The sequence below is a fragment of the Canis aureus genome, chromosome 25, assembly GCF_053574225.1.
Source record: "Canis aureus isolate CA01 chromosome 25, VMU_Caureus_v.1.0, whole genome shotgun sequence".
NCBI classification, from domain to species: Eukaryota; Metazoa; Chordata; class Mammalia; order Carnivora; family Canidae; genus Canis; species Canis aureus.
Window position 1 is genome coordinate 28,369,080 of NC_135635.1, and position 27,558 is coordinate 28,396,637.

At 39.9% G+C, this 27,558-nt stretch overlaps 1 protein-coding gene across 3 annotated transcripts in view; it reads right to left on the reverse strand.

Moving 5' to 3' along the window:
* Window positions 1–27,558, reverse strand: part of AEBP2 (AE binding protein 2) — a 205,144-nt gene that overhangs the window by 84,261 nt on the left and 93,325 nt on the right. The window contains exon 9 of one of the 3 annotated variants that reach the window (XM_077870860.1): window positions 26,253–26,378. The exons of the other annotated variants lie outside the window; for them this stretch is intronic. Within the exon in view, the coding sequence (XP_077726986.1) occupies window positions 26,375–26,378 (4 nt within the window). The 3' untranslated portion in view covers window positions 26,253–26,374. Of the gene's footprint in view, window positions 1–26,252; window positions 26,379–27,558 lie in introns of those variants that run through there. 3 annotated transcript variants of the gene reach the window in all.

Here is a 27,558-nt window from a genome sequence, read left to right on the forward strand (position 1 = left end):
ACTAGGTAGCTTATGAACAACAGAAATTTATTTCTTAAAGTTCCAGAGGCTGGAGGCCACAATCAGGATGCCAGCATGATCGGGTCCTGGTGAGGGCCCTCTTCTGGGTTTCAGACAACTGGCTTCTCATTGTGTCCTCCCATGGCAGAATGAGAGCAAGCTAGCTCTCTGGCCTCTTCTTATAGAGCCACTAATCCGATTCATGAGGATTCCACTCTCATGACTTCATTACCTCCCAAATGCCCCAGCTCCAAATACCATCACATGAGGGACTGTATTTCAATCTAGGAATTTGGAGGACACACATTCAGTCCATAGCACATTTGAACCTAATCAAATAAAGAAATACTAAAATCTAAGCCAATGCTTTAATAAGATTGAGGGATACCGGACTCCAACATCAAAACCCAACAAGGGGCACCTAGGTGGCTCAGTGGTTGAGCGTCTGCCTTTGGCTCGGGTCGTGATTCCTGGGGTCCTGGGGATCGAGTCCCACATCAGGCTCCAAGTAGGGAGCCTGCTTCTCCCTCTGCCTACATCTCTGCCTCTCTCTCTGTGTCTCTCATGAATAAATAAATAAAACCTTTAAAAAAAAAAAAAAAAACACCACCTGATCATGACACTCCAGGAGAGAAAACGTAGGCCACACAGTAATAAAGAGATCCATTCTAAAACCAATTTCTCCTGCCTTACTAATCTGTTGAAGCCTTCAAACAAAATCGTTAAACAGACCTGTGTTCTCCAAATCACAGTTACATTTCAGAATTACTCTTGAACATGATATAAAATCCTGTTTTATTCTTTTGAAAAAGAGTAGAGGCAGCAGTTTCCTAGATGTTAATACAGACTTTCTGAGAAGACATATCTATGACTATGTGGCATAAATTTATTCAGACGAATGATTTAGAGAATGTCTCTCTTCATATAAAACTTCAGAAGAGAAAAAGGCTGATGGAGGAGAAAGAAATGTTCATTTAAAAAAATTCTATAAAGAACAGGAAAGGGACACCTGGGTGGCTCAGCGGTTGAGCGTCTGCCTTTGGCTCAGGGCATGATCCTGGTCCCAGGATCAAGTCCCACATCGGGCTCCCTATGGGGAGCCTGCTTCTCCCTCTGCCTATGTCTCTTTCTCTCTCTGTGTGTCTCTTATGAATAAATAAATAAAATCTTAAAAAAAAAAAAAAGAACAGGAAAGATCTGGCTGTTGTTCACAGGTGGAGACCATATGTTGTTTTACTCATGGAAAGTGAAGCCTTAAAATAGCTATACTGTGAATCACAATCTAAACTAACACTTCCCAACATGGACATGTCTAGGAAATCATCCCTTTGCCCTTTGAAGGACCCTGAAAGAGGCACTCATTTTCTCAAAAATTTTTGATGATTAATTCTCAAGCAGATACGCAAATATGCCATCATCCGCTCGTCTCGATTTCTGTGACAACTATCTTATCATTTGGAAGCACAAACACGATGATTTGTAGTCTTTTAACTGAATTGTTGTCTTTTAAAATGAACATGTATAGGGACAGCTGGATGGCTCAGTTAAGCATCCAACTCTCTCTTGATCTCAGCTCAGGTCTTTTTTTTTTTTTTAAAGATTTTATTTATTTATTCATGACAGACACAGAGAGAGAGGCAGAGACATAGGCAGAGGGAGAAGCAGGCTCATGCAGGGAGCCCAATGTGAGACTCGATCCCAGGACTCCTGGGTTATCCCTGAGCCAAAGGCAGAGACGCTCAACCACCCAGGCATCCATCAGCTCAGATCTTGATCAGATCTTGATCTCAGGGTCATGATTCAAGACCTGTGTTGGACTCTATGCTGGGTGTGAAGCCTACTTATTTTTTTACTTTACTTATTTTTTTTGCTTTATTTTTTTATTTATTTATTTATTTATTTATTTATTTATTTATTTATTTATTATAAATAAATACTAAAATCTTAAGCGGAAAAACACTTGACAACAAAAGTTTGATTTCATTTTACATGAGTAAGTGGGACATAAAAGGTTGAAACATGAACTTTTCATTGTCATACCATTATAAATTTGTTGCTTTGTTTTTTGTTTTTTGTTTTTTTTTTCATTTGAGAGAGAGTGCAGTGGGGAGGGAAAGAAGGAGAGGGAGAGAGAGTCTGAAGTAGACTCTGCTCTGAGCATGGAGCATGATGCCAGGCTCAGTCTCATAACCCTGAGATCACAACCTGAGCCAAAACAAAGAGTTGGTCACCCAACCAACTGTGCCAACTAGGTGTCCCCATTACAAGTTCTTAAACAAACTTAATGAAATTCAATATTTTCAGTTTAAATGTCACCATGTGTCATATTACACAAATATTAAATTTACTTACTCAGTGTTGACTGTCAAAGTATCAAAACTTAGGGAAAATATGAATGTTTAAAGGGATGATACAACTATCTTTGGTAATTATATTACCATTATTTGCACCATAGTAAAAAAACTATGAGCTTTGACCAAACTGCATGTTTTGCCTTGGCGCCTTGCCTTGGAAAAGAAAAAAGCAAATGTTCGGTATTGATTGCTAATTAAGCCAAAATTAAGACCCAATTCACCTCTTTAAATGGCCTTGAAAAACCTACCCCTTCATTCTTCATAGGCCTTAATGAATTGTGTTTATAACTTCTATTTTTCTTTGTTTCAGGATTTTAGAATCTCTTTTCACAGGAGACCTACTTATATAACTCACTCTGACCCTTTTCTCTTCATAAAAACGGAATAAACTTGTAACTAGAACATTATGCCTTTACAAAGTGTCACAGTATTTTTTATCAGTATGAAAGGGGGGCATGGTTTTCCCAACTAGAATCATAAGAAGTTTAATTGTGATTTCTGTCATCAAAACATGAAAACACTGAATATCTAATAAGTGAGATGCATGGACACAGAACTAAATTTTCCAAATCAGCATTCTTATGAATTAAAAGATGAATCTGAGGTTTGGATGAACTTTTCTCTGAAATATGCATGGATTAAACAAAAGGAAAAAGAATTAAATGGAAGCATTTTAGGTTTTGTTCACTATTTGGGCAGCTATTTGGTAAGAGACTATCTTTTGACATCATAATACCTATTTATTCTTCTCAAGAAAGAAAATTTTTCCTTCATTTAAACTTTTAAAAATATGCATTAATATCAAAGTAATAAATCTTTTTAATGACAGTTTTATTATTATAATTTCTTTTAAAAAATTATACTGATAACCAATTTATGTAAGCCCTACTGATTACATTTTATGATCTTTTCAAAATGTATTGTTTTTACATAAACAATCTTTATTGATAAAAATTATCTTTTCATTTTTTTACTTAGAATTCTTTTGCTACATACATACAAGTCTTTTGTTCTTTGTATACAAAATATATACAGGGGCACCTAGCTGGCTCTGTTGGTGGAGCATCTTACTCTTGATCTCAGGGTTATAAGTTTTGAGCTCCTATTTCATGTAGAGATTGCTTAAAAATAAAATCTTTTTATTTTATTTTATTTATTTATTCATGATAGACACAGAGAAAGAGGCAGAGACACAGAGGGAGAAGCAGGCTCCCAGCAAGGAGCCCTTGTAGGACTAGATCCCAGGACCCTAGGATCATGCCCTGACCCAAAGGCAGACACTGAACTGCTGAGCCACCCAGGTGCCCCTAAAAGTAAAATCTGAAAAAAAAAATGCACACAGTCTTCATAACTATTACTTCTAATGATTGCAAAATAGTCCATTAAGTCAGCAGAATATAAATCTTTAAGTTTCCTCCTCTTTTTTTTTTTATTTTATTTTTAAGCAATCTCTACATACAACATAGGGACGGAACTGACAATCCTGAGATTCAGAGTTGTATCCTCCACAGATTGAGCCAAATACCCCCATCCTATTTGATGTAGAATTTATTTCTATAATAAATAGAGAGACTAAGATAATCTCTCTAAGCATAGTTCATGTATTCTTTGGAATTATTTCTGTAGAATAAATTCTCAGAATTACAATTACTGGGAAAAGAAAGTCTAAAATTTTATGGCTCATTATTGCCAAATTGCTCTTCAAGAAGGCTGAACCAATTAATAGTGCTCCCAAGAAATGGTGACTTTCCAGTTTCTCCAAAGTATTATCAATAAATTTTTTAACTTTTGTCTATATTATTCTTATCTTGCTTTCCTCTCAACAATTTGTAAATGTTAAATTAATATTTATATATCATTTTATGTGATTCTCTCTACTATCACAGCCATCCTCCATTTTTCCATTGTGAACTTAATAATTTCTTTAAAAATATTTTTCATTAGGAGTGCCTGGGTGGCTCAGTTACTTGAGCATCCAACTCTCTCTCTCTTTTTTTATTTTAAAATTTCATATATTTATATGACAGAGAGAGAGCACAAGCAAGGGGAGCAGCAGGCAGAGGGCATAGGGAGAGGAAGAAGCAGACTCCGGCGGAGCAGGGAGCCTGGCATGGGGCTCCATTCCAGAACTCTGAGATCATGACCCAAGCCAAAGGCAGACACTTAACTGACTGAGCCACCCAAGTACCCCTGAGCATCCAACTCTTGATTTCGGGTCCAGTCATGATCTTGGGGATGTGGGATTGAGCCCCATGACAGGCTCCATGCTCAGCGTGGAGTCTGTTTGAGATTCTCTCTCTCCCTCTGCCTCTCCCCCCACTCACATGTGCACATGCTCTCTAAATAAATAAATAAATACATTTGGGGGAAATATTTTTCTTTATAAATATTTTTGATATTAGACTTTAATCTATCACCATACCTATTTGCCATTTTGTTTCTTCTACTTTCATTGTACAAAAGTTTTACCTGTGCCCGTGAAGGAAAGAATCTCACATTGAAATAAACACTCCACTTTAATTTTTTATGAATTTTCTTTAAATAGTTAACACTCTAATTAATGGGTTACCTATTAAACAATGGTTTAACATACATGTAACAAATTTTTCTCACCAATTCTTTTCCCATTATGTTAGAGAAGTATTCTTCCATATTTGTGCTTTGTATAAGTTCCTGGCTGCAGGGCAAACTGTATATAATGGAAACGTTAAGCAATTAGGTGGACATATAGGTCTGAAGCTCAGGAGAAATGGAATTTTTGACATAAGGATAATATGTGAAACTATACAGTGGATGAAAATTTTGAGGGGAAATGTGAAGTGTGTCAGGAAGAGAGTCCCAGATAGAACCCTAAAAATTATCGATATTTAAAGAATGAAGGAAAAAAAAAAAACAAAAAAAAATAAAAATAAAAAAATAAAAAAATAAAAAAAATAAAAAAATAAAAAAAAAATAAAGAATGAAGAAAGATTAGCCCACAGGGCTCGGATATATGGGCCAGAAATACAGGAGGAAACCTAGAAGGGGAGAGGGTCATAAAAACAATAGAAGGGAGCATTTGAAGAAGAAAGTAATTAATAGTGTCAAATACTAATAATCTACCAATAAAGACTGATAAAACTTGGACTTAGAACATAGAGTTCACAGTACACTCGTGGGCTAGAAGTTAAACTAGAATTCAATGAAGTGGGGAGAGTATGTGGAAACAGTGAATGAAGTCAACTCTTAATTATTTTATGAACATTGGCCATGAAGGGTATAAAGGAGCTCAGTACATGGGTAACTAAATTTTTATCAAGTTAAGAAACACGGAGTTCCTGGGTGGTTCATGTCAGTTAGGTGTCCAACTTTTGATTTCAAGTCAGGTCATGATCTCAGGGTCATGAGGTGGAGCCCTAAGATGGGCTCTGTCCTGGGCATGGAGCCTGCTTAAGATTCTCTATCTCTTCCTCTGCCGCACCCCAGTCCCTGCTCACTCGAGCACATGTGCACACACTCTCTCTAAAAAGAAAGAAAAAAAGCAAACAACTGAATATTATTATTTTAGATGATTGCCTGGAGATAGTTAAGAGAGAATGGGATGAGAGGATGCATACACAATGATTATAAACAACCCTTTGTTTATAAGAAGGTTAGACACAATGAATTGAGAAAATGAGGAAACAGAAGAGAGACCCATGGGGTCAACCAATGGGAGACACTTAGGCAGTTTATGTGCTGACAGAATTGTTCTGGAAGGACAAGCAGTTTATGTGCAGGAAAGTCCATGGGAAGATGAGAGGGACAAGAATCCAGAATTCAGGTGGAGGACTTGGCTGGGACAGGAGCAGGGACATTAAAAAGTGAGGAAAGGCAGAGATTGCAGGAACAGATGGAGGTGGACTGGTAGATTTGAATTGAAGTTAGGAAGATGAAGGAATTCCTCTAGGATTTCCCCAAGAATATTTCTCTCTTATTTGAAACTTCAAGTAGATTCTTGTATCGTAAGAGACATTTCCTCACTCCTGAGGATGGTGAAACAATATTCACACATCCATCTGAATCTGAACCCCACTCTGGGTCTTCTGAAACAGCACAGGTTTGTACAAAAGTTTTTACTGTGGAATCTCTTCCCTCATCAGGACCTTTTTCCTTTTTGCAAATTCCCCAAATTTTCTTTTAGTCAGAGATTGAGATCACCTATGTAGTACACTTTTTATCTGAATTATTAGCCAGAGTAGCTTTTCCATGTTGCCTACTTAAGAAAAGGGCTATATGGGTGTTTCCTAAAACTTCCTTAGATCCTACCAGTCATGACCTTTTCCCTCTATGTCATATTGAATGTTACATCCATCAGGTCAAGTTCATCTCACCTAACACAAGTATAACATAATAAGAATTATATATTTGATCTCTGTTCCCAGTTCCTGACCCAGAGCTCCTAAAACTTTTGGAGTTTACTGAGTGATAGGAGTGGAACATCTTTTGTTCTAGTGAGGTGATGCTCGGTGGGCCCATGGATAAATTCAGGATGGGAGCTAGTTGTCAGAAAGAGCAGGGCATTATTAGAGGACTGTGATTTTCAGCCCAAGCCCCATCTTATGGAGAGGAGAGAGACGCTGGAGAATGAGTTAATAATTGATCATGCCTACATGATGAAACTTCCATAAAACCCCCAGAACTACAGAGAGAGGCTTAGTCGGTAAAGCATATGACTCTTGATCTCCAAGTCATGAGTTCAAGCCCCATATTGGGCATAAAGATTACTTAAAGAAAGAAAGAAAAGAAAGAAAAGAAAGAAAGAAAAAAAGAAAGAAAGAGAGAAAGAAAGTCCCCAAACTACACGGCTCAGAGAGCTTCTGAGTTAATGAACACATCTGTGTGCCAGGAAAGGTGGCACACCCCCAACTTCAAGGGGAAAGAAGCCCTCATGCTCAGGATCCGTCTAGACTTTGCCCTATGTACCCCTTCATCTGGCTGTTCACCTATATCCTTTATTATATGCTTCATAATAAACCAGTAAGCATGTTTCCCTGAGTTGTGTGAGTCAATATAGCAAATTATTGAACCGAAGAGGGAGCTGTAGAAACTCCTGATTTATAGCCTGTTGGTCAGAAGTACAAACAACAATTTGGGACTTGCTATTGGCCTCTGAAGCGGGGGCAGTCTTGTGGAAATGGGCACTTGACTTGGAGGGGGGTGTCTCTGCATATCCGGGTAGTGTCAATTGAAGTGTAGGATACCCAGTTGGTTTTGAGAGATTTAGAGAATTGGCTGGTGTGGGAAACTCCTCCCACACACACATGTGGTGTGAGAAGTGTTCTGTAGGGGTGCCTGGGTGGCTAAATCAGTTAATCATCCGACTTTTGATTTCACCTCAGCTCATCATCTCATGGTCATTAGATAGAGCCTCACATTGGGCTCTGAGCTCAGCAAGGAGTCTGCTTGAGATACTCTCCCTCTGCCCCTCCCACTATCACCCCTCCCCCCCAGCTCAAGCATGTGCTCACTCTCTAAATAAATAAATAAATCTTTAAAAAAATAACTGTTCTGTGAGTAGGGCACTTTTTTTTCCCTCTTGACAAGATTCTTGCTCCCCTTATTCTAACTTTTCTTTAATTTCTCTTCTCCTTCCTTCTTTCCTTCAGACCGCCAATTCACATTTCTCTATAAGAAAGTCTCACTATTACCAGTGTTTAAGGGGATGACAGGTGACTCTGTCCTGCTTGTGTTAATCTTTGACAAATCAAAGAATAATTGTCATCATCGATCAGCAATTGGAAAACTGAAGAATTTCTTTGAAGGAACTTTAAACATCTAGCCAAACTTTTCCAAGAAATTTCAAGGAAGAAGAAATGGTTGATTTTTAAGGTGATAATTTTGGAGTTCACTGTATTTGTTTAATTTGTGTTGCATGATGATATTTCAAAGTATTAATAGTGCACTCTTTCCCACCTGCTCAGTAAAATAGCTGATCCTCTCACAGCATAATTTTTTCTACACAATAGGGAGGGGAAAAGGTACTGCATTCTTCATGTCTAAGGTCACAAGGAAATTGCCTCCCCCACCCTTGCCCAGATAAGACAAAATACTACAAAAAATAGATATAAACCAGGAGAACAGATTTTTCACCTGTCCCTCCACCCCTTGCCACAAATAGATCCAAAAAAATCTCTCAACAGGAGATAGGAAAAGGAGAGCTTTGGAGAAGCATAGTGACAGTCAGGGAGTGTGGGTGAGGGGTCAGTCACCAGAGAACACTTTATGGAAAACCTTTAATTGAGAAATCTCAAAGTAAATAGAACATGTGTTCAGCTCCAAATGTGGAGTATTTTGAAAGTCACAGCATACAAAGCACTCTGGGTTCTAAGGAAGCAAGACAGTAGAGTAGGCAACCAGCAAAGAGAAGCTAGAACAAACCCCTGGGTTTCCCTCCTAAGGGGATTGGAGAAGATTTAGAAGTTTCCATGGGCCTCATGTGGGTGGGCATAGATGTCCACCTGTGTGGAAGCCACTTGCAGGCCAAAGGAATACACATTACAAAGCTAAGGCATGAGGGCACCTGGCTGGCTCAGTTGGAAGAGCTTGCAACTCTTGATCTCAGGGTCATGAGTTTGAGCCCCATGTTGGGTTTAGAGATTACTTAAATAAATAAAACTACGACAAACAAAGCTAAGGCATAAGCCTCCTGACATAAGTAAAAGAGAACACAGGAAATAAGAGAGCCATCATTTTTGCCAAGTTGTTTGGTGGGAATTAAATAAACACAGGCAAACTTGCCATTCACCCCCCAGTAAAACAAGCCAAGGAAAGACCAAGAAATGAAGTGTCCCCTCCTCCACAATCTCAAATGGAGATTGTGTAGACCCCGGGAGTTTATAATTGGGACCTGGATGTGGGGAAATGAAAAAATCTTGAGAAGGGCCTATGCCTCCCTCAGAATTGTTTAAACGAGGCTGACATAGAAATGATAAGATGGGACTGAGGAAAACGAAAAGGATGAAACTAGCTTGGACTAGACCAAACAAGACCATTAGGAGGCTGAGATCCCATCAGGTACAAACACCATTATACATTGTAACTATTTTTAAAGTGTCATTAAAAACACCAACTTTGAAAACACTGGGACCTATCATATTAACTTGTACTCAGGTTTCTTCACTTTTATGCAGATCTTGAGCTATATATAGCTTTTTATTAAGCCATCTTTGGGATATAAATAATACCCTGAATAGGTAGTAATCCTGCACGAGTCTTTTTTTTTTTTAAGTCAGACTTGCACATGACCTCTTCCATACAATCATACATACAGGGAAGTAGACTTACCCCAGAACACATTAATCCAATTCATCAAATGCCTGACGAGACTCAGATGCTTCTCCTCGGTGCTTGCTCTTGTCAGAAAGCTTCAGAAAGCCACAGTAGGTCATGCAGCAAACAAGTGAAATATGTCATGATAATTATTTGAGTTTACATGGGATGCCTGGGTGCTCAGCAGTTGAGTGCCTGCCTGCCTTCGGCTCAGGGTGTGATCCTGGAGGCCTGGGATCGAGTCCCACATCAGGCTCCCTGCATGGAACCTGCTTCTCCTTCTGCCTGTGTCTCTGCCTCTGTGTGTGTGTGTGTGTGTGTGTGTGTGTCTCATGAATAAATAAATAAAATATTTTTTAAAAATAAATAAAATATTTTTTTAAAAAACTATTTGAGCTTATAGCTCATGGTAAGCTTTGGGTACTTTAAATCTTTAAAAAAAATTTTTCTAGTGACAATTACCTTTACAAGTAGACATGAGTCATTAGTTAGAAATTGTAATATGATGATAAATAAATAAGATTACGTCTCATTGCAAAAAGAGCCAATTTGAAACCAAGTGATATTCAACTAATAGTCAATGAAATGAAAGCAAGTGCCTATACATGTTTCACATGAAATCTTGTGAAGACAAGAAAGTACAATGAGAGCGCTCACCTGGTCTCATTTTAGTGTGACTAAAATTGCTCAACTTCTTGTAATTCATGCAGTGAAATCTTCTGATTTTAGTCCCCCTAAATCATATAATTTTGCAAGAAAACACAAACATTCCAAAAAATAAACAATTTGGACATTTGAACTAATTGCGAACTAACTGCCTAATTGAACTACTTAGAGACATCAACTAAATTTTATATTAACAAAATTGAAATCTGACAATGAAATCTCCTTAATAGGCCCATCCAAAGTTACAAGTGAGGAAAAGACAAATTCTACCAAAAAAGAGCTTGCTAAAGTTGGGGTTATGTTACAACAGCAGATATTTACAAAAACATAATCACTCTTCTGCTGACATTTAAGGTGAGACAAGTGCAAATCACTTAGCATCATTGGCTCCAGGAAACCTGATGCCAGGTGTGCCATTAGGTATTGAGACAACCAAAAATGCCCCCATATATTTCCAAATACCTTTGAGGGTCCATACCATGTTGGTTACCATCACTGATCTAACCTTGAAATGCACAAAATACATATCTAGTGAATTCCTTCAAAGTCTAGGTTTTATGATTCAGATACATGAAAATAAAGATTTTCAGTTGTCTGTGTTTTGCTTGTTTTTATACAGAGTTACACAAATGAACACAAGTAATACCTTAAAAACAGGGGCACCTGGCTGGCTCAAGTCAGTGAAGCATGCATGTGATTCTTGATCTCAGGGTTGTGAGTTTCAGCCCCACGTTGGGAGATTACTTTTTTTAAAAGATTTTATTTATTTATTCATGACAGAGGGAGAGGCAGAGACACAGGCAGAGGAAGGAGCAGGCTCCCTGAGGGGAGCCTGATGTGGGACTCGATCCCAAAACCCCGGGATCACACCTTGAGCCAAAGGCAGACACTCAACCACTAAGACACCCAGGTGCCCTGAGAGGAGTAATTACTTTTTTTTTTTTTAAGATTTTATTTATTTATTCATGAGACACACACACACAGAGGGAGGCAGAGGCATAGGCAGAGAGAGAAGCAGGCTCCATGCAGGGAGCCTGACGTGGAACTCAATCCCAGGTCTCTAGGATCACGCCCTGGGCTGAAGGGTGGCGCTAAACCGCTGAGCCACCCAGGCTGCCTGAATAATTCCTTTTTTAAAAAAATGAACACAACCTCCCTCTGTCTATGTCTCTGCCTCTCTCTATGTGTCTCTTGTGAATAAATAAATTTTAAAAAAAAATTTTAAAGGGGGACACCTGGGTGGCTCAGCAGTTAAGCAGCTTCCTTCAGCTCTGGGCTTGCTCCTGGGGTCCCGGGATTGAGTTTTGCATCAGGCTCCCTGCATGGAGCCTGCTTCTCCGCCCTCCCTCTGCCTATGTCTCTGCCTCTCTCTCTGTGTCTCTTGTGAATAAATAAATAAAATATTTTTTTAAAAAATGAACACAAAGGAGACTTACTAGATAAAATACAACTTGAGAAAAAAAATTAGGTTTTTAGATTAGATTATAATATACCACTGAATAACTTGTCAAAAATGTATCATGTCTATTCTGATATAAAAGGAATTGCTCAGATAAAAGCAGTTGCTGAGACATGCTTGCTGTGGTCTTATGTGTGTCAAATAGTTGTCTCCACAGCATTGTGAAAGAAGTTGGATAAGCTGTAAAAATTGTCAAATTTATTAAGGCATTAGTCTTTCAACTGGAGACTTTTCAGTTATTTTAATGATAAGAGTGGTAAACTCCAGAATGCATGTTTTTACATTAAAGTTTTTTAGGAGTTCCAAGATAAGGTTCTGCTACAGATATTTCAAATTAAAATGTAAATGTAAATAACTTTTTTAAAAAACTCTATTAATTAAACATCTCTCCAATGCAATTTAGTTGTAACCAGCTGGAGTATCTAGATGCGATTTTTAACCAGCTGAATGGGTTCATTCTGGCAGTTCAGGGTCCCCAGTTCATGCTCACAACAGCAGAAAAAGTGTCAGCAACAAAACTGAAACCAAATTTAGACTCAGAATAAAAAGTAACATTATTTTTACTCTTTTGCAATTTTAAGGGAATGTCAGACAGAACTTGCCACTAACAAGATGCTTTGAAATGGCATCACTGAGTAACTCATGGTTTTATGACATTTGAAAACATAGTGTCAGCCAGATACACTGATGGTTTAAGCGACCTCAGGAATCCAATCATCAAATCCTTTTAAAAAGTGCACCCTCGTTAGTTAAGGAAGATGAGTCTTTATTAGGATACTGTCAGTAATTTAATGTTGCTATGTAAATTTCCTAACATGGCATTTTGAGACCTCTGGATCAGTTTTAGTGAAGAGATAGAGATCAGGATTGCAAGGTGACATGTTAAATATATATATTTATTATAAATATATATATTTATTATAAATAAATATATATGTGTGTATATATATATATATATATATATATATATATATATATATATATAATTAGTTTGCCTCAAGCCATGGAGGGCCAAGAGGCTACCAGATGCTGCAAGAGGCAAGGAAGGATCCTGCCCTGGAGACTTCAGTGGGAGTGTGGGCCTGCCAGCACCTTGCTTTTGGACTTCTAGCCTCCAGAGCTGTATGAGAATAAATTTCTGTTGTTTAAAGCCACTGGTAGTGGTAGTTTCAGACAGCAGCACCAGGAAACTATTACAACTCCCATTTCAATCATCTATGAACACGAAAATGGCATCTTCGTCGCCCCACTTTTTAACAAAGGTTGTAATTAAGAATTCATAAGTTATCTAATAAAATATAGCTATTATGTATATAATTAAGAATTCGTAAATTATCTAATAAAATATAGCTATTATGTATATTACGTACTAGAGTTTATGTAAGATTACATTGGAAAAGAGGAAATGGTTAGGGATGCCTGGTTGATTCACTCAGTTAAGCGACTGCCTTTGGCTCAGTTCATGATCCCAGGGTCCTGGAATCAAGTCTGCATGGGGCTCCCTGCTCAGTGGGGAATCTGCTGCTTCTTCTTCCCTTTCTCCCTCCTCGTGATATCTTTCAATCTCTTTCAATCAAATAAATAAAATATTTTTTTAAAAAAAGAAGAAAAAGAAAAAAGAAAGGAGGATACCGCTGTGAAAAACATTAAAAAAGAAAGCTCAAGTTCACTGCCTCAGTTTGACCACACCATTCCACTCATCAGTCCACCAAGATGTAGAGGGAGAGAAAAATGACATGCTCAAGATGACAAAGCAAATCCGCAGCAGAGACCCAACTATGGCTTTTACATCTCTTGATTTCTAACCCAGTCTTTTTCTCCTGCCCCTCTGGATGAGACTTCACTCTGCAGGGCTGGAAGCCAAGAATGATTTGAAAAAGACAGCCTTCCAGCATAAAAATATTTAAAGAGCATGGTTCCCACACAATGCTCTCAAGGGATTGCCTTTCATATTGAAATAAATACACATTCTTTACCATAGGCAGGTCTTGGGTTTGTCATAAATCTACAAACAATTCTCATGTGTTGGGAAGAGGGCCGAATTCTGCCCTTTATGAAGGCAAAAGCAAACAAACTTCAAACCGTTGTGTTCTATCGAGTCAGAAAAAGAAAAAAGAACAAGAGAAAGGAGGACTTAGCATGGCTACCACTTCCAATGTGAACAAAATAATTACTTTTTTTCCACCCTAGGAGATTCCTAGTAAAAAAGAAAAAAAAAAGTAGTAACATCCTCATGTTGCCCTTCATGCTCGTGTTGCCGAGGGGAGTAACTTTTAGGGGTTATTTGGGCCCTTATTTGGGAAGATAGACACCCTTATATCGTGTTGCATACACTCTTCGCAAGTTTGATCCAGTTTTATTTCTTGGCTGAGTCCTTGCCTTGGTTGAATTCTCTCCAAAGGCTGAGGTCAGAGAGGCCTCACAAACAGGCAGCCATCTCTCCAAAAGGAGAAAAGACCCACATTGGAAGAAAGAATGCAGAGGCAGCGGTGCCTTCTTTGTGTCTGCAAATCATCAGTGATATAGAAGGTCAAGCGAGCAGGGCTGAGATGGAAACAGTGTGTTTCCATGTTAGAGAGGAATGTTCTCGGGATGGGAAAAACTTGCACATATGAAGACCAGAAGGGTTTTACTGAGCCTCGGGAGCAGAAGGGTGAAGGTTTGGGTGCTCCCAGCAGCATCAAGGTGTCCTAAGCAAAGCATGACTTTTAAATGGGACCACTGGTAAAGAAAAAGTTACCGAGCCAAACGCAACAAAGAAAAGAAGTTCAGTCCTTGGTTGTAGAGGAAACAAAAACCTCCAAAGAAGCCTGTTTCCCTCATTGCTGAACTGCCTACCTTTGCAGCTCTGAACTCGAACATCACTACCCTGAGAGGCACTGGCTGGTTTTGCCCAGCCCAGGACTACTTACACCTCATTTTTCCAAATGTGCTATGTCTCTAGTCAGAGCTAGAACTTGCCATAAATCTAAAAATCATCACCACACCTGAAAACTATCCAAATTAGCCAGAGTGGGTTTTGCACACCATTTTGGTTGCACAAAAGAAGAGCTGCTGAGGTTGAGTTTGTGTTTTGAGACCGGCTTTGCGAACTCCATATGAAAGGTTGAGGGTGACGGCCGCGAACAAAACCCTAAGTTATTTCATTCTTCCTTCAAGCTTCCAGAAAAAGCTTGCCACCAGATTTGTTTAAAAGGATTCCATCTCACGCGAGTTATTTCTTGGCATGAAGAACCTTTCCTTTCATGTTATATTAAGAGCGTGTGCACCACATTCCTTCAAAAGGCAAGTCTTCCTTTCACAAACACAAAATGAAGTCACGGAACCTGTGGCAATCCTAAACCAAACTACATGTGGGTATTCCAACCCTCTAGCCTTAGGAAAGCCTGAAGTAGATCTTCCTTGCTTGGCCCGAATCAGTATTTTGTAATGGTAATTTTTCTTCTTTTTCTTTTTCTTTTTCTTTCTTTCTTTCTTTCTTTCTTTCTTTCTTTCTTTCTTTCTTTCATCTTTCTTCTTTGTCTTTTTTTTTGGCAAAAAAGTAAACAATCTTCTTTGCTTCTGGGTGCTAAAATCATAAATGGGCTTTCTCGCTGCATTGGAAACTATGACTATGACACTAAACTCTATGTTTACTGCCCAGCAAGCACGCCTGCCCCAATACTCTGGAGAAGAAGTCAAAGGCACTTCACTGCGTCCACTGCCTGCAGCTGGAATCTCTCTCCTGGCAAACAAAAACACAGAGCCGGACCTCAAGCAGTATTCTGTTGACATGGAGCAAGATGATTTGTGAGAGGGAATAAAAACTGCTATCTTGCCCCACACCACAGGTCGTATTCCCTGTCTGCTCACCTACTTGATGATGAGCACTGAGATCCAGGTAAATCAGCAGCCGGCTCACAGCCACGCAGATGCATCCCTTTCCTGTTTTTCCACCTGAAGTCATTTGTGGGCTTTTGAGGCCAAATAAAAGATTTGATGCAAAATGTGGAGCAATGCAGCTCTCCAGGGATTTTTCAGACTCAGTGGTTTGAAATTAATTTTACTCCTTCACTAAAGATTCTGAGGCAAATGGGTCTATTATTCCGTTTGTTGTATCGGGTATGGACAGAGAAGTGAAACATTTTTATTTAGGAACTTCTGCTGTCTCCTCTCTACCTCCTTTTTCCACAAGAAGCCTTACTACATGAAGTACATAAGTAACCAGATCATGTTTCACTTTTTAAATGTACACCAAAAATGAAGTGTAAGATTATCAAGGACGTCAAAGTGTAAGATCTTGCACCCTCTGTTTTTAGGAAAAAAGAAGTAGATAAATAGGGGACTTGTTAGATGGGACAGGGCTCAAATCATGGCTCACTCACAGACTTGGTGAGCTATCACAGACATGCTACCCAAACTCCAGAGACTTCTCTGTAAAATGGGTCTGGCACCCCCTTCCTTTCAAGGTTGTTGCAAGAATTAGAAATAATGCGTATGTAAAATGCCTATTACATTATTCTTGTGATTATTGCCCAAACTACTAATGCCTAATAAAAATTACATGCTAAAAATATATTTCTTGCAGATGAATGAATAAACAAATATTTACGAATGCTCCTGCATTGAGCCACTCAATCGTCTGTGATGTAATTAATATCTTAAAGCAGTGCCTATCGTACTTTAAGGGATCTACCAGTCACCAGGAAATCCTGTTAAAATGTACATTCTGGGTCAGTAAGTCTAAGGTGGAATCTGAAACTCTGCATTTCCAACAAGCTCCCAGTCCATGCTGACATTTTGACTTCTAAATTCCTAGATAATTCAGGACACCTGGGTGGCTCGTTGGCTGAGCATCTGCCTTGGGCTCAGGGTGTGATCCTGGGCTCCTGGGATGGAGTCCCACATTGGGCTCCCCACAGGGAGCCTTTTTTCTCCTTCTCCCTATGTCTCTACCTCTCTCTCGCTCTCTCTCTGTCTCTCATGAATAAATAAAAATCTTAAAAAAATAAATAAATTCCCAGACAATTTCATTACTGAGGAATAGACCAACCAGTTCTTTAAATACTCACATGACACCAAAATACATTCTATCCAAATAAAAACTCAACACCAATTAGACACCATTGTTTTTTCCCATCACGGCAACTAATAATGGATTCTCAACAGTATTATCATCTCAGCTCAAGTTAATCAGGGGGTTCAGCTCCAGTTCTCTTATCAATGAACTTCTCACAGGGGATGACCTAAGAATCAAATTGTAGCCCATCCTTCTTAACAAAAGTTGGGTCACACCTACCCCCAGCTTTGGCTTGGAAGCCAGAAAACATCTGCTATTGTTCGTGGTAACTAGAAGCTGAGTTTTGAATGTCTCCATAACAAAAGCCAAGAATACGGGATCCCTGGGTGGCGCAGCGGTTTGGCGCCTGCCTTTGGCCCAGGGCGCGATCCTGGAGACCCGGGATTGAATCCCACGTCGGGCTCCCGGTGCATGGAGCCTGCTTCTCCCTCTGCCTATGTCTCTGCCTCTCTCTCTCTCTGTGACTATCATAAATAAATAAAAATTAAAAAAAAAAAAAAAGCCAAGAATACATGTGAGAATGACATTATTTGTAACTCCACATCAGTTTTCTTTGTGTCCATTAGGTAGTTAGCATAGTTACTGTTGGAATTTCTTTGTGGTGGTGTCTGTCTGGACACACTTCCTAAAAACAGACCACTTTTCCCTAACTAGCATTGGTTTTGGTCTGCCTTATGAGTTTTGTTTTGAACTAGTGTAACACACGGCTGGTTTTAATGTATCTTTTCCACTTATTATAGTTAATATTCCTACAGTACAATTTTAAAATCTTGTCTTTTTATATTATATTTATGCTTCTGTTTTATGATTTGTTCAAGCTGTTATATTAGTTGTAACCAATACTATACACATTGAATCTCATTTTTCATCCCTTGAAAAAAAAAACCTACTAGATAATAAACTTGGCTGGACTTTGTTTGGGGAATTTTACAAGACATCTGTAGCAATTAGATTTTCTTTTTCTACATTGAAAATATAAACTGTTTTCTTCCTTCCAATAAGCTATTGATCTCTTAGCTGTTATAATCTATTCTTAGGATCTGTATAAGCCCTGAATGAACTTTCTTTATTCAATAACATTAAACTTTTTGGCTTCTTAAAAATAAATAAATAAATAAAAATAAACGTGACATAAACATTGGAATGGGGGAGGGGGAGGATGAGAGAAATAAGGTTCCTGGTTCCATGGAACTGACAGTCTAGCCAAAGAAGACACAGTGACACCAGTGTAGACAAATATGGTCAGTATTCTGGTGCTCCAGGACCCTAAGCTAAAACAGGGAAGCCTAAGAGAGCTAGAGGGGCACCAAGGGAGGCTGCTCTGAGGAAGTGATGCTCAAGCTATAATCAAAAGGATGAGTGATCAAAGCCGGGTATTCAAGAGGAAAGGTGTGGACAGTGTTCCACACAGAAGGAACACCATGTTTAAAGGCACGAAAGCACAAGAGGGCAGGGAGTGCTGGAAGCACAGAAATCAGTCCAAAATGGCTTCTCTTCACCAGTGAAATATTCACACAGGACAAAAGGGTGGAGAAGCGAGAATCTCCACATAACCCATATGCCAAGACCTGTCAGATTTTTAACAAGCTGTTATTTATAAATGCTTCTTAGCTTTTTATATAATAGGTGCTATAAAAGTGCAAATAAGCAAATAAATAAATACATAAATGCATTGCTGGTAGGCTTCATTATGCCAGGGCACTTGAGATCACCTGGCAAATGAACATGACAGAGAGACCTCTCTGTCCAAAGATAGAGGGGAAAAAAAACATAGACCAGAATAATCTGGTTTCACATAAGCCTGGAAATTACTGAATGATTACATTATATACCTGGGAGTGGGATTTTTTTTTTCTTACAGAGAGTGAGAGAAAGTAATTAATCATTAAAAAATAATACTTCAAAAGCGAAGCGCTTTGTAAAACATTGTTTGCAAGGCAGTTTTTCATTTGACTCCCATAGGTTTTAATTATAAAGAGGTGAGTAGGTATAAATTTGCTTCATGAGGCTCAGTAATAACACTTAAAGTTTCATTTTTTAATTTTTAAAAATCAAATTATTTTGGTTTTGGTCCCAACCTACCCTTCACCTAGTAGAATTAATGGAAAATTCAGTGTAACATGGTTTAGAGGGAAGGCAGGTATTTGGAGTAAGGTCTTTCCACCTGTTTCCCTAAGATCATACAAGAATTCCTAGAGAGGATACAGTGCTTGGAAAATGAGAAGAGGGGCTCAAAAGCCCATAGTGGTTGTTGTGGTAACCATATTCCTTCTACACTGAAGATGAGACAAACTGGTCACCATCACCTCCAGGCAGCTCTGAGATGCAAATCCCAGCTGTCCTTTCCTCTTAGGCTTACCTGGAAAGATACTCAGTAATCAAGGGCCTCACTCTCTGATCTCCACACACTTCCTGCAGCCACCCTCTTATACGCAGTCATGGGTGCTGCAGGCTGACTTCCCAAAGTCAAGGAAGTTTCTTCCTAGAATCAGCCTTCAACCAACCCTGCCACCCTCCTCTTATTCTCTGAGTTATCCAGTTTTTCCCCTATTGATGGCCCTAAAATACAAAAACCAGGGCGCCTGGGGGGCACAGTCGGGTGAGTACTCAACTCTTGGCTTGGGCTCAGGTCATGATCTCAGGATCACGGGATTGAGCCCCTCACCAGGCTCCATGTTCAGTGGGAAGTCTGCCTGAGATTCTCTCTCCCTCTCCCCCTACTGCTTCCCAATCCATGCACACACTTTCTCTTTCACACTCTCTCACTCCCAAATAAAAAAAAAAATAAATCTTAAAAAAAAAAAAAAAACTCAACACTTTCCCTATTTGGGCTGTGAAATAAAAGCAAGTTGTAGAACCACTCAGACCTTTAAGAAACAATACTAAGCTCATCTTCTGGGGTAGGAGTAGTAACAGGAGATACTTTGTGCTTCCTGGCAGCAGGATTAAAACTCAAGGCATCAATTAATTTTTTTAATAATTCACAACTGTGATAGAAGTATTTACAAGGGATCCCTGGGTGGCGCAGCGGTTTGGCGCCTGCCTTTGGCCCGGGGCGCGATCCTGGAGACCCGGGATCGAATCCCACATCAGGCTCCCTGCATGGAGCCTGCTTCTCCCTCTGCCTGTGTCTCTGCCTCTCTGTCTCTCTCTCTGTGTGACTATCATGAATAAATAAATAAAATCTTTAAAAAAAAAAAAAGAAGTATTTACAAAATTTTTCTACCAAATAACTTCTCTACAAACCAAAGTATATTTCCACAAATACAGTCACATGTTAGTTCAACATAAACATTCACTCATTTTCATTCCCTCTCCATCTCAGCTGCCACGGCTATTGTACTCAATTCTTCCCACTGGCACCTCATTTGAGCAGATTTCATTACTCCTTTGAGATTTCTCTCCAGATGCCTTCAGGAGTCCTGTTTTGATGCAGGGATCTCATTTCTAACCCCCTGACTCACCTAGGCTAAGCCTTCATCTCCTACACCCTTCATAGATGGGAGAAATCAAGTGTCCTGTCTAAATTATCAAGAGCAACTCACATCCCATCCCACTTCCCCCATCCCAAACATACATACAACAGAAACCCCCACTACTATCTCTCTCTGGAGCAATATCAACTTAATGCTGAGAAAGATATTCAGATGCATCTAAATTGTCATAATGCTGGAACCAATATTCACTTTCTCTACTCCCTTAACTGATACATGAGACCCATTTAGTTGGAGGAAAGTGGGACCTCCTATATTTCTTAAGAAATAACCACTCAGGCAGGAGATCAAAACCCAAAATTCTGTAAGATGAAATCCTGACAATTGTGAACGGAAAAGAAATAGAAGAAGAAAACACAGGCACTTAAAAACCACAAACTTTGATCCCAAGAGAGGAGGGCTTTGACTAACTAGGAATTAAAAGATTTCTTAGAAGAGGTAGCCTTTCTTACAAAGATGGGCAGTTTTGCAAAAACTTCTAGGGGCAGACAGCTTTAAAGACAGGGACTGGGTGGTCCTGGCCTACGTGAGAGGAACACTGGTTTTTCCTGGCTAGCTCTCACGCTCAATCTCTCCAAATTTCCACAATTCCTCCATCAGTAGCAGCTCAAGAGTTGTTATAAGAGAGATTTAGGAACAGCAATGTGATTGGTAAAGAGGCTAAAAGAATGATCTTGAGCTTGAATTTGGACAGAATCTCACAATTCATACTTAGATTGTAGGTTATGGGGGAAGGGCAGGATGGCGGAAGAGTAGGGTCCCCAAATCACCTGTCTCCACCAAATTACCTAGAAAACCTTCAAATTATCCTGAAAATCTATGAATTCGGCCTGAGAATTAAAGAGAGACCAGCTGGAATGCAACAGTGAGAAGAGTTCGCGCTTCTATCGAGGTAGGAAGACGGGGAAAAAGAAGTAAAGGAACAAAGGCCTCCGAGGGGGAGGGGCCCGCGAGGAGCCGGGCTGAGGCCGGGGCGAGTGTCCCCAGGACAGGAGAGCCCCGTCCCGGAGGAGCAGGAGCTGCACCGACCTTCCCGGGCGGAAAGGGGCTCCAGGGAGGTGGAGCAGGACCCAGGAGGGCGGGGATGCCCTCGGGCTCCCGGGGACACTAACAGACACCTGCGCCCCGGGAGAGTGCGCCGAGCTCCCTAAGGGCTGCAGCGCACGGCGGGACCCGGCGGGACCCGGAGCAGCTCGGGGGGCTCGGGGGCGGCTCCGCGGAGGGGGCTGCGGGGCGGGAGCGTGACTCCAACTGCGCAGGCTCCGGAGCACAGGGCGCCAGGACACAACCCAGGATATGGCCTCCCCCCGAGACAGGCAGAGGCCGGGAGGGCCCAGGACAGCGAGGACGCTCCTGCCCCAGGTGAGCAGATCAGCGGCCCCGCCCCGGAGCCTCCAGGCCCTGCAGACGGAGAGCTCCGGAGTTACTGCGGGACCCATCTATTTGCTGTCTACAAGAGACTCATTTTAGACAGAAGGACACCTACAGCCTGAAAATAAAAGGTTGGAGAACCATTTACCATTCGAATGGTCCTCAAAAGAAAGCAGGGGTAGCCATCCTTATATCAGATAAATTAAAATTTACCCCGAAGACTGTAGTGAGAAATGAAGAGGGACACTATATCATACTTAAAGGATCTATCCAACAAGAGGACTTAACAATCCTCAATATATATGCCCCGAATGTGGGAGCTGCCAAATATATAAATCAATTATTAAAGTGAAGAAATACTTAGATAATAATACACTTATACTTGGTGACTTCAATCTAGCTCTTTCTATACTCGATAGGTCTTCTAAGCACAACATCTCCAAAGAAACAAGAGCTTTAAATGATACACTGGACCAGATGGATTTCACAGATATCTACAGAACTTTACATCCAAACTCAACTGAATACACATTCTTCTCAAGTGCACATGGAACTTTCTCCAGAATAGACCACATACTGGGTCACAAATCGGGTCTGAGCCAATACCAAAAGATTGGGATCGTCCCCTGCATATTCTCAGACCATAATGCCTTGAAATTAGAACTAAATCACAACAAGAAGTTTGGAAGGACCTCAAACACGTGGAGGTTAAGGACCATCCTGCTAAAAGATGAAAGGGTCAACCAGGAGATTAGGGAAGAATTAAAAAGATTCATGGAAACTAATGAGAATGAAGATACAACCGTTCAAAATCTTTGGGATGCAGCAAAAGCAGTCCTGAGGGGGAAATACATCGCAATACAAGCATCCATTCAAAAACTGGAAAGAACTCAAATACAAAAGCTAACCTTACACATAAAGGAGCTAGAGAAAAAACAGCAAATAGATCCTACACCCAGGAGAAGGAGAGAGTTAATAAAGATTCGAGCAGAACTCAACGAAATCGAGACCAGTAGAACTGTGGAACAGATCGACAGAACCAGGAGTTGGTTCTTTGAAAGAATTAATAAGATAGATAAACCATTAGCCAGCCTTATTAAAAAGAAGAGAGAGAAGACTCAAATTAATAAAATCGTGAATGAGAAAGGAGAGATCACTACCAACACCAAGGAAATACAAACGATTTTAAAAACATATTATGAACAGCTATACGCCAATAAATTAGGCAATCTAGAAGAAATGGACGCATTCCTGGAAAGCCACAAACTACCAAAACTGGAACAGGAAGAAATAGAAAACCTTAACAGGCCAATAACCAGGGAGGAAACTGAAGCAGTCATCAAAAACCTCCCAAGACACAAGAGTCCAGGGCCAGATGGCTTCCCAGGGGAATTCTATCAAACATTTAAAGAAGAAACCATACCTATTCTCCTAAAGCTGTTTGGAAAGATAGAAAGAGATGGAGTACTTCCAAATTCATTCTATGAGGCCAGCATCACCTTAATTCCAAAACCAGACAAAGACCCCACCAAAAAGGAGAATTACAGACCAATATCCCTGAGGAACATGGATGCAAAAATTCTCAACAAGATACTGGCCAATAGGATCCAACAGTACATTAAGAAAATTATTCACCATGACCAAGTAGGATTTATCCCTGGGACACAAGGCTGGTTCAACACCTGTAAAACAATCAATGTGATTCATCATATCAGCAAGAGAAAAACCAAGAACCATATGATCCTCTCATTAGATGCAGAGAAAGCATTTGACAAAATACAGCATCCATTCCTGATCAAAACTCTTCAGAGTGTAGGGATAGAGGGAACATTCCTCGACATCTTAAAAGCCATCTACGAAAAGCCCACAGCAAATATCATTCTCAATGGGGAAGCACTGGGAGCCTTTCCCCTAAGATCAGGAACAAGACAGGGATGTCCACTCTCACCACTGCTGTTCAACATAGTACTGGAAGTCCTAGCCTCAGCAATCAGACAACAAAAAGACATTAAAGGCATTCAAATTGGCAAAGAAGAAGTCAAACTCTCCCTCTTCGCCGATGACATGATACTCTACATAGAAAACCCAAAAGTCTCCACCCCAAGATTGCTAGAACTCATACAGCAATTCGGTAGCGTGGCAGGATACAAAATCAATGCCCAGAAATCAGTGGGATTTCTATACACTAACAATGAGACTGAAGAAAGAGAAATTAAGGAGTCAATCCCATTTACAATTGCACCCAAAAGCATAAGATACCTAGGAATAAACCTAACCAAAGATGTAAAGGAGCTATTCCCTCAAAACTATAGAACACTTCTGAAAGAAATTGAGGAAGACACAAAGAGATGGAAAAATATTCCATGCTCATGGATTGGCAGAATTAATATTGTGAAAATGTCAATGTTACCCAGGGCAATATACACGTTTAATGCAATCCCTATCAAACTACCATGGACTTTCTTCAGAGAGTTAGAACAAATTATTTTAAGATTTGTGTGGAATCAGAAAAGACCCCGAATAGCCAGGGGAATTTTAAAAAAGAAAACCATATCTGGGGGCATCACAATGCCAGATTTCAGGTTGTACTACAAAGCTGTGGTCATCAAGACAGTGTGGTACTGGCACAAAAACAGACACATAGATCAATGGAACAGAATAGAGAACCCAGAAGTGGACCCTCAACTTTATGGTCAACTAATATTCGATAAAGGAGGAAAGACTATCCACTGGAAGAAAGACAGTCTCTTCGATAGATGGTGCTGGGAAAATTGGACATCCACATGCAGAAGAATGAAACTAGACCACTCCCTTTCACCATACACAAAGATAAACTCAAAATGGATGAAAGATCTAAACGTGAGACAAGATTCCATCAAAATCCTAGAGGAGAACACAGGCAACACCCTTTTTGAACTTGGCCACAGTAACTTCTTGCAAGATACATCCACGAAGGCAAAAGAAACAAAAGCAAAAATGAACTATTGGGACTTCATCAAGATAAGAAGCTTTTGCACAGCAAAGGATACAGTCAACAAAACTCAAAGACAACCTACAGAATGGGAGAAGATATTTGCAAATGACATATCAGATAAAGGGCTAGTTTCCAAGATCTATAAAGAACTTATTAAACTCAACACCAAAGAAACAAACAATCCAATCATGAAATGGGCAAAAGACATGAACAGAAATCTCACAGAGGAAGACATAGACATGGCCAACATGCATATGAGAAAATGCTCTGCATCACTTGCCATCAGGGAAATACAAATCAAAACCACAATGAGATACTACCTCACACCAGTGACAATGGGGAAAATTAACAAGGCAGGAAACAACAAATGTTGGAGAGGATGTGGAGAAAAGGGAACCCTCTTACACTGTTGGTGGGAATGTGAACTGGTGCAGCCACTCTGGAAAACTGTGTGGAGGTTCCTCAAAGAGTTAAAAATAGACCTGCCCTAAGACCCAGCAGTTGCACTGTTGGGGATTTACCCCAAAGATACAGATGCAATGAAACGCCGGGACACCTGCACCCCGATGTTTATAGCAGCAATGGCCACGATAGCCAAACTGTGGAAGGAGCCTCGGTGTCCAACGAAAGATGAATGGATAAAGAAGATGTGGTTTATGTATACAATGGAATATTCCTCAGCTATTAGAAATGACAAATACCCACCATTTGCTTCAACGTGGATGGAACTGGAGGGTATTATGCTGAGTGAAGTAAGTCAGTCGGAGAAGGACAAACATTATATGTTCTCATTCATTTGGGGAATATAAATAATAGTGAAAGGGAAAATAAGGGAAGGGAGAAGAAATGTGTGGGAAATATCAGAAAGGGAGACAGAACGTAAAGACTGCTAACTCTGGGAAACGAACTAGGGGTGGTAGAAGGGGAGGAGGGCAGGGGGTGGGAGTGAATGGGTGACGGGCACTGGGTGTTATTCTGTATGTTAGTAAATTGAACACCAATAAAAAAAATAAATAAATAAATAAATAAAAATAAAAATAAATAAAAAAAAGAAAATTAAAAAAAAAAAAGAAATGACAAATACCCACCATTTGCTTCAACGTGGATGGAACTGGAGGGTATTATGCTGAGTGAAGTAAGTCAGTCGGAGAAGGACAAACATTATATGTTCTCATTCATGTGGGGACTATAAATAATAGTGAAAGGGAAAATAAGGGAAGGGAGAAGAAATGTGTGGGAAATATCAGAAAGGGAGACAGAACGTAAAGACTGCTAACTCTGGGAAACGAACTAGGGGTGGTAGAAGGGGAGGAGGGCGGGGGGTGGGAGTGATTGGGTGATGGGCACTGGGGGTTATTCTGTATGTTGGTAATTTGAGCACCAATAAAAAAAAAAAGAAAAAGAAAAAGAAAATTGAATTAACCAAAATACGCTGAAAAAAAAAAAAGATTGTAGGTTATGTGTCTATTCAAGTGACAAAGCTATTTAAAGGTATTTTCATTTAGAATGCACATAAGTTTCAAAAAATTTCCATTATCCTAGTCAACTATGTAATTTTTTAAAATATGAAGTAGTTTTAGGGGTGAGGATGGATGGATTTGGAAAGAGCTGTTCCAGTTTCACTTCTACCTTCAACCTCAGCAGATGACTTCACCTTCAACTTCTAAGATATAGTGAATTCATAGGTCAAGAACTTCTTTAGTTTCCTCAACTGTAAAATGAGAATAAGAATATCTATCACATAGGAGGAAGATTGAACAAGTTATAATTTGTGAAGCGCTTGGATCAGCAACTAGGGTGGAAAGCATTAAATGTTAACAACTATAATTATTATCCCTCAAGCTCTCCCAGCAGATCTATAAACCTACCTGTATCTGCACCTACCAATTTTCCTTTCCTTTTCCTGTTACAAGAAAAGTAATGTCCCTCCTATCTAAACCACTTGTGCGCTGGTGATTCCATGTTTTCCAGCCTTCTAACGGACATATTAGCAATTATTTTCCCTCATTTCTGAATCTTTAGCCTTGTCCTTTCCATAGATTCCCTCCCATCACAAGAAACTAAACTTTAAACTCATTAACAGGGGCAGCCAGGGTGGCTCAGCGGTTTAGTGCCGCCTTCAGCCCAGGGTGTGATCCTGGAGACCCGGGCTTGAGTCCCACGTCAGGCTCCCTGCATGGAGCCTGCTTCTCCCTCTGCCTGTGTCTCTGTCTCTGTCTCTGTCTCTCTCTCTCTCCTTGTGTGTGTCTCATGAATAAATAAATAAAATCTTAAAAATAAAATAAACTCATTAACATTTCCACTGCAATAAATCCATATTATAATACCTTTTTCACTTTTTAGGCAGATTGTTGCTAATTGCTAGTTCTGGCCCCAAACTGAACCCATGATCTCCACATCTATCTGTTCCCGGAGACCCTTGGTTCAGGTTCTCTGAGGCCCCCAATCTCCAATATCTACCATGAAATTAATACATTTCTCCTGTGTTAGTCAGGAAAAAGTAGGTTACCTTGCAGCAAGGAACAACCCCTACTGTCGGTAGCTTAAAACGATTAAGATTTCTTTCTTATTCAAATTGTATATCCACTGCCTGTCACTGGGGCCTCTGATCCATGCTTCCTCAGTCAGGGACCCAGAGTGAAAACCTGCTAGTCACCACAGCAGTGGAAAGAAGAGAAAAAGGGAAATTTTGCTCCAGCTTTTAAATGTTTCCTTGAAACATCGCCTTAAATGTTTACTTGAAAGTATATGTTATTTCCACTCAAATTTCATATACCTGTAATTCAAAGGGATGAAATATAATCCACCATGCACTCACTCAGGAGGACAGGAGAGACAGTGATGCATAGCCATATGTCTACAAAATTGGAAATGATGAGCCACCCATATGT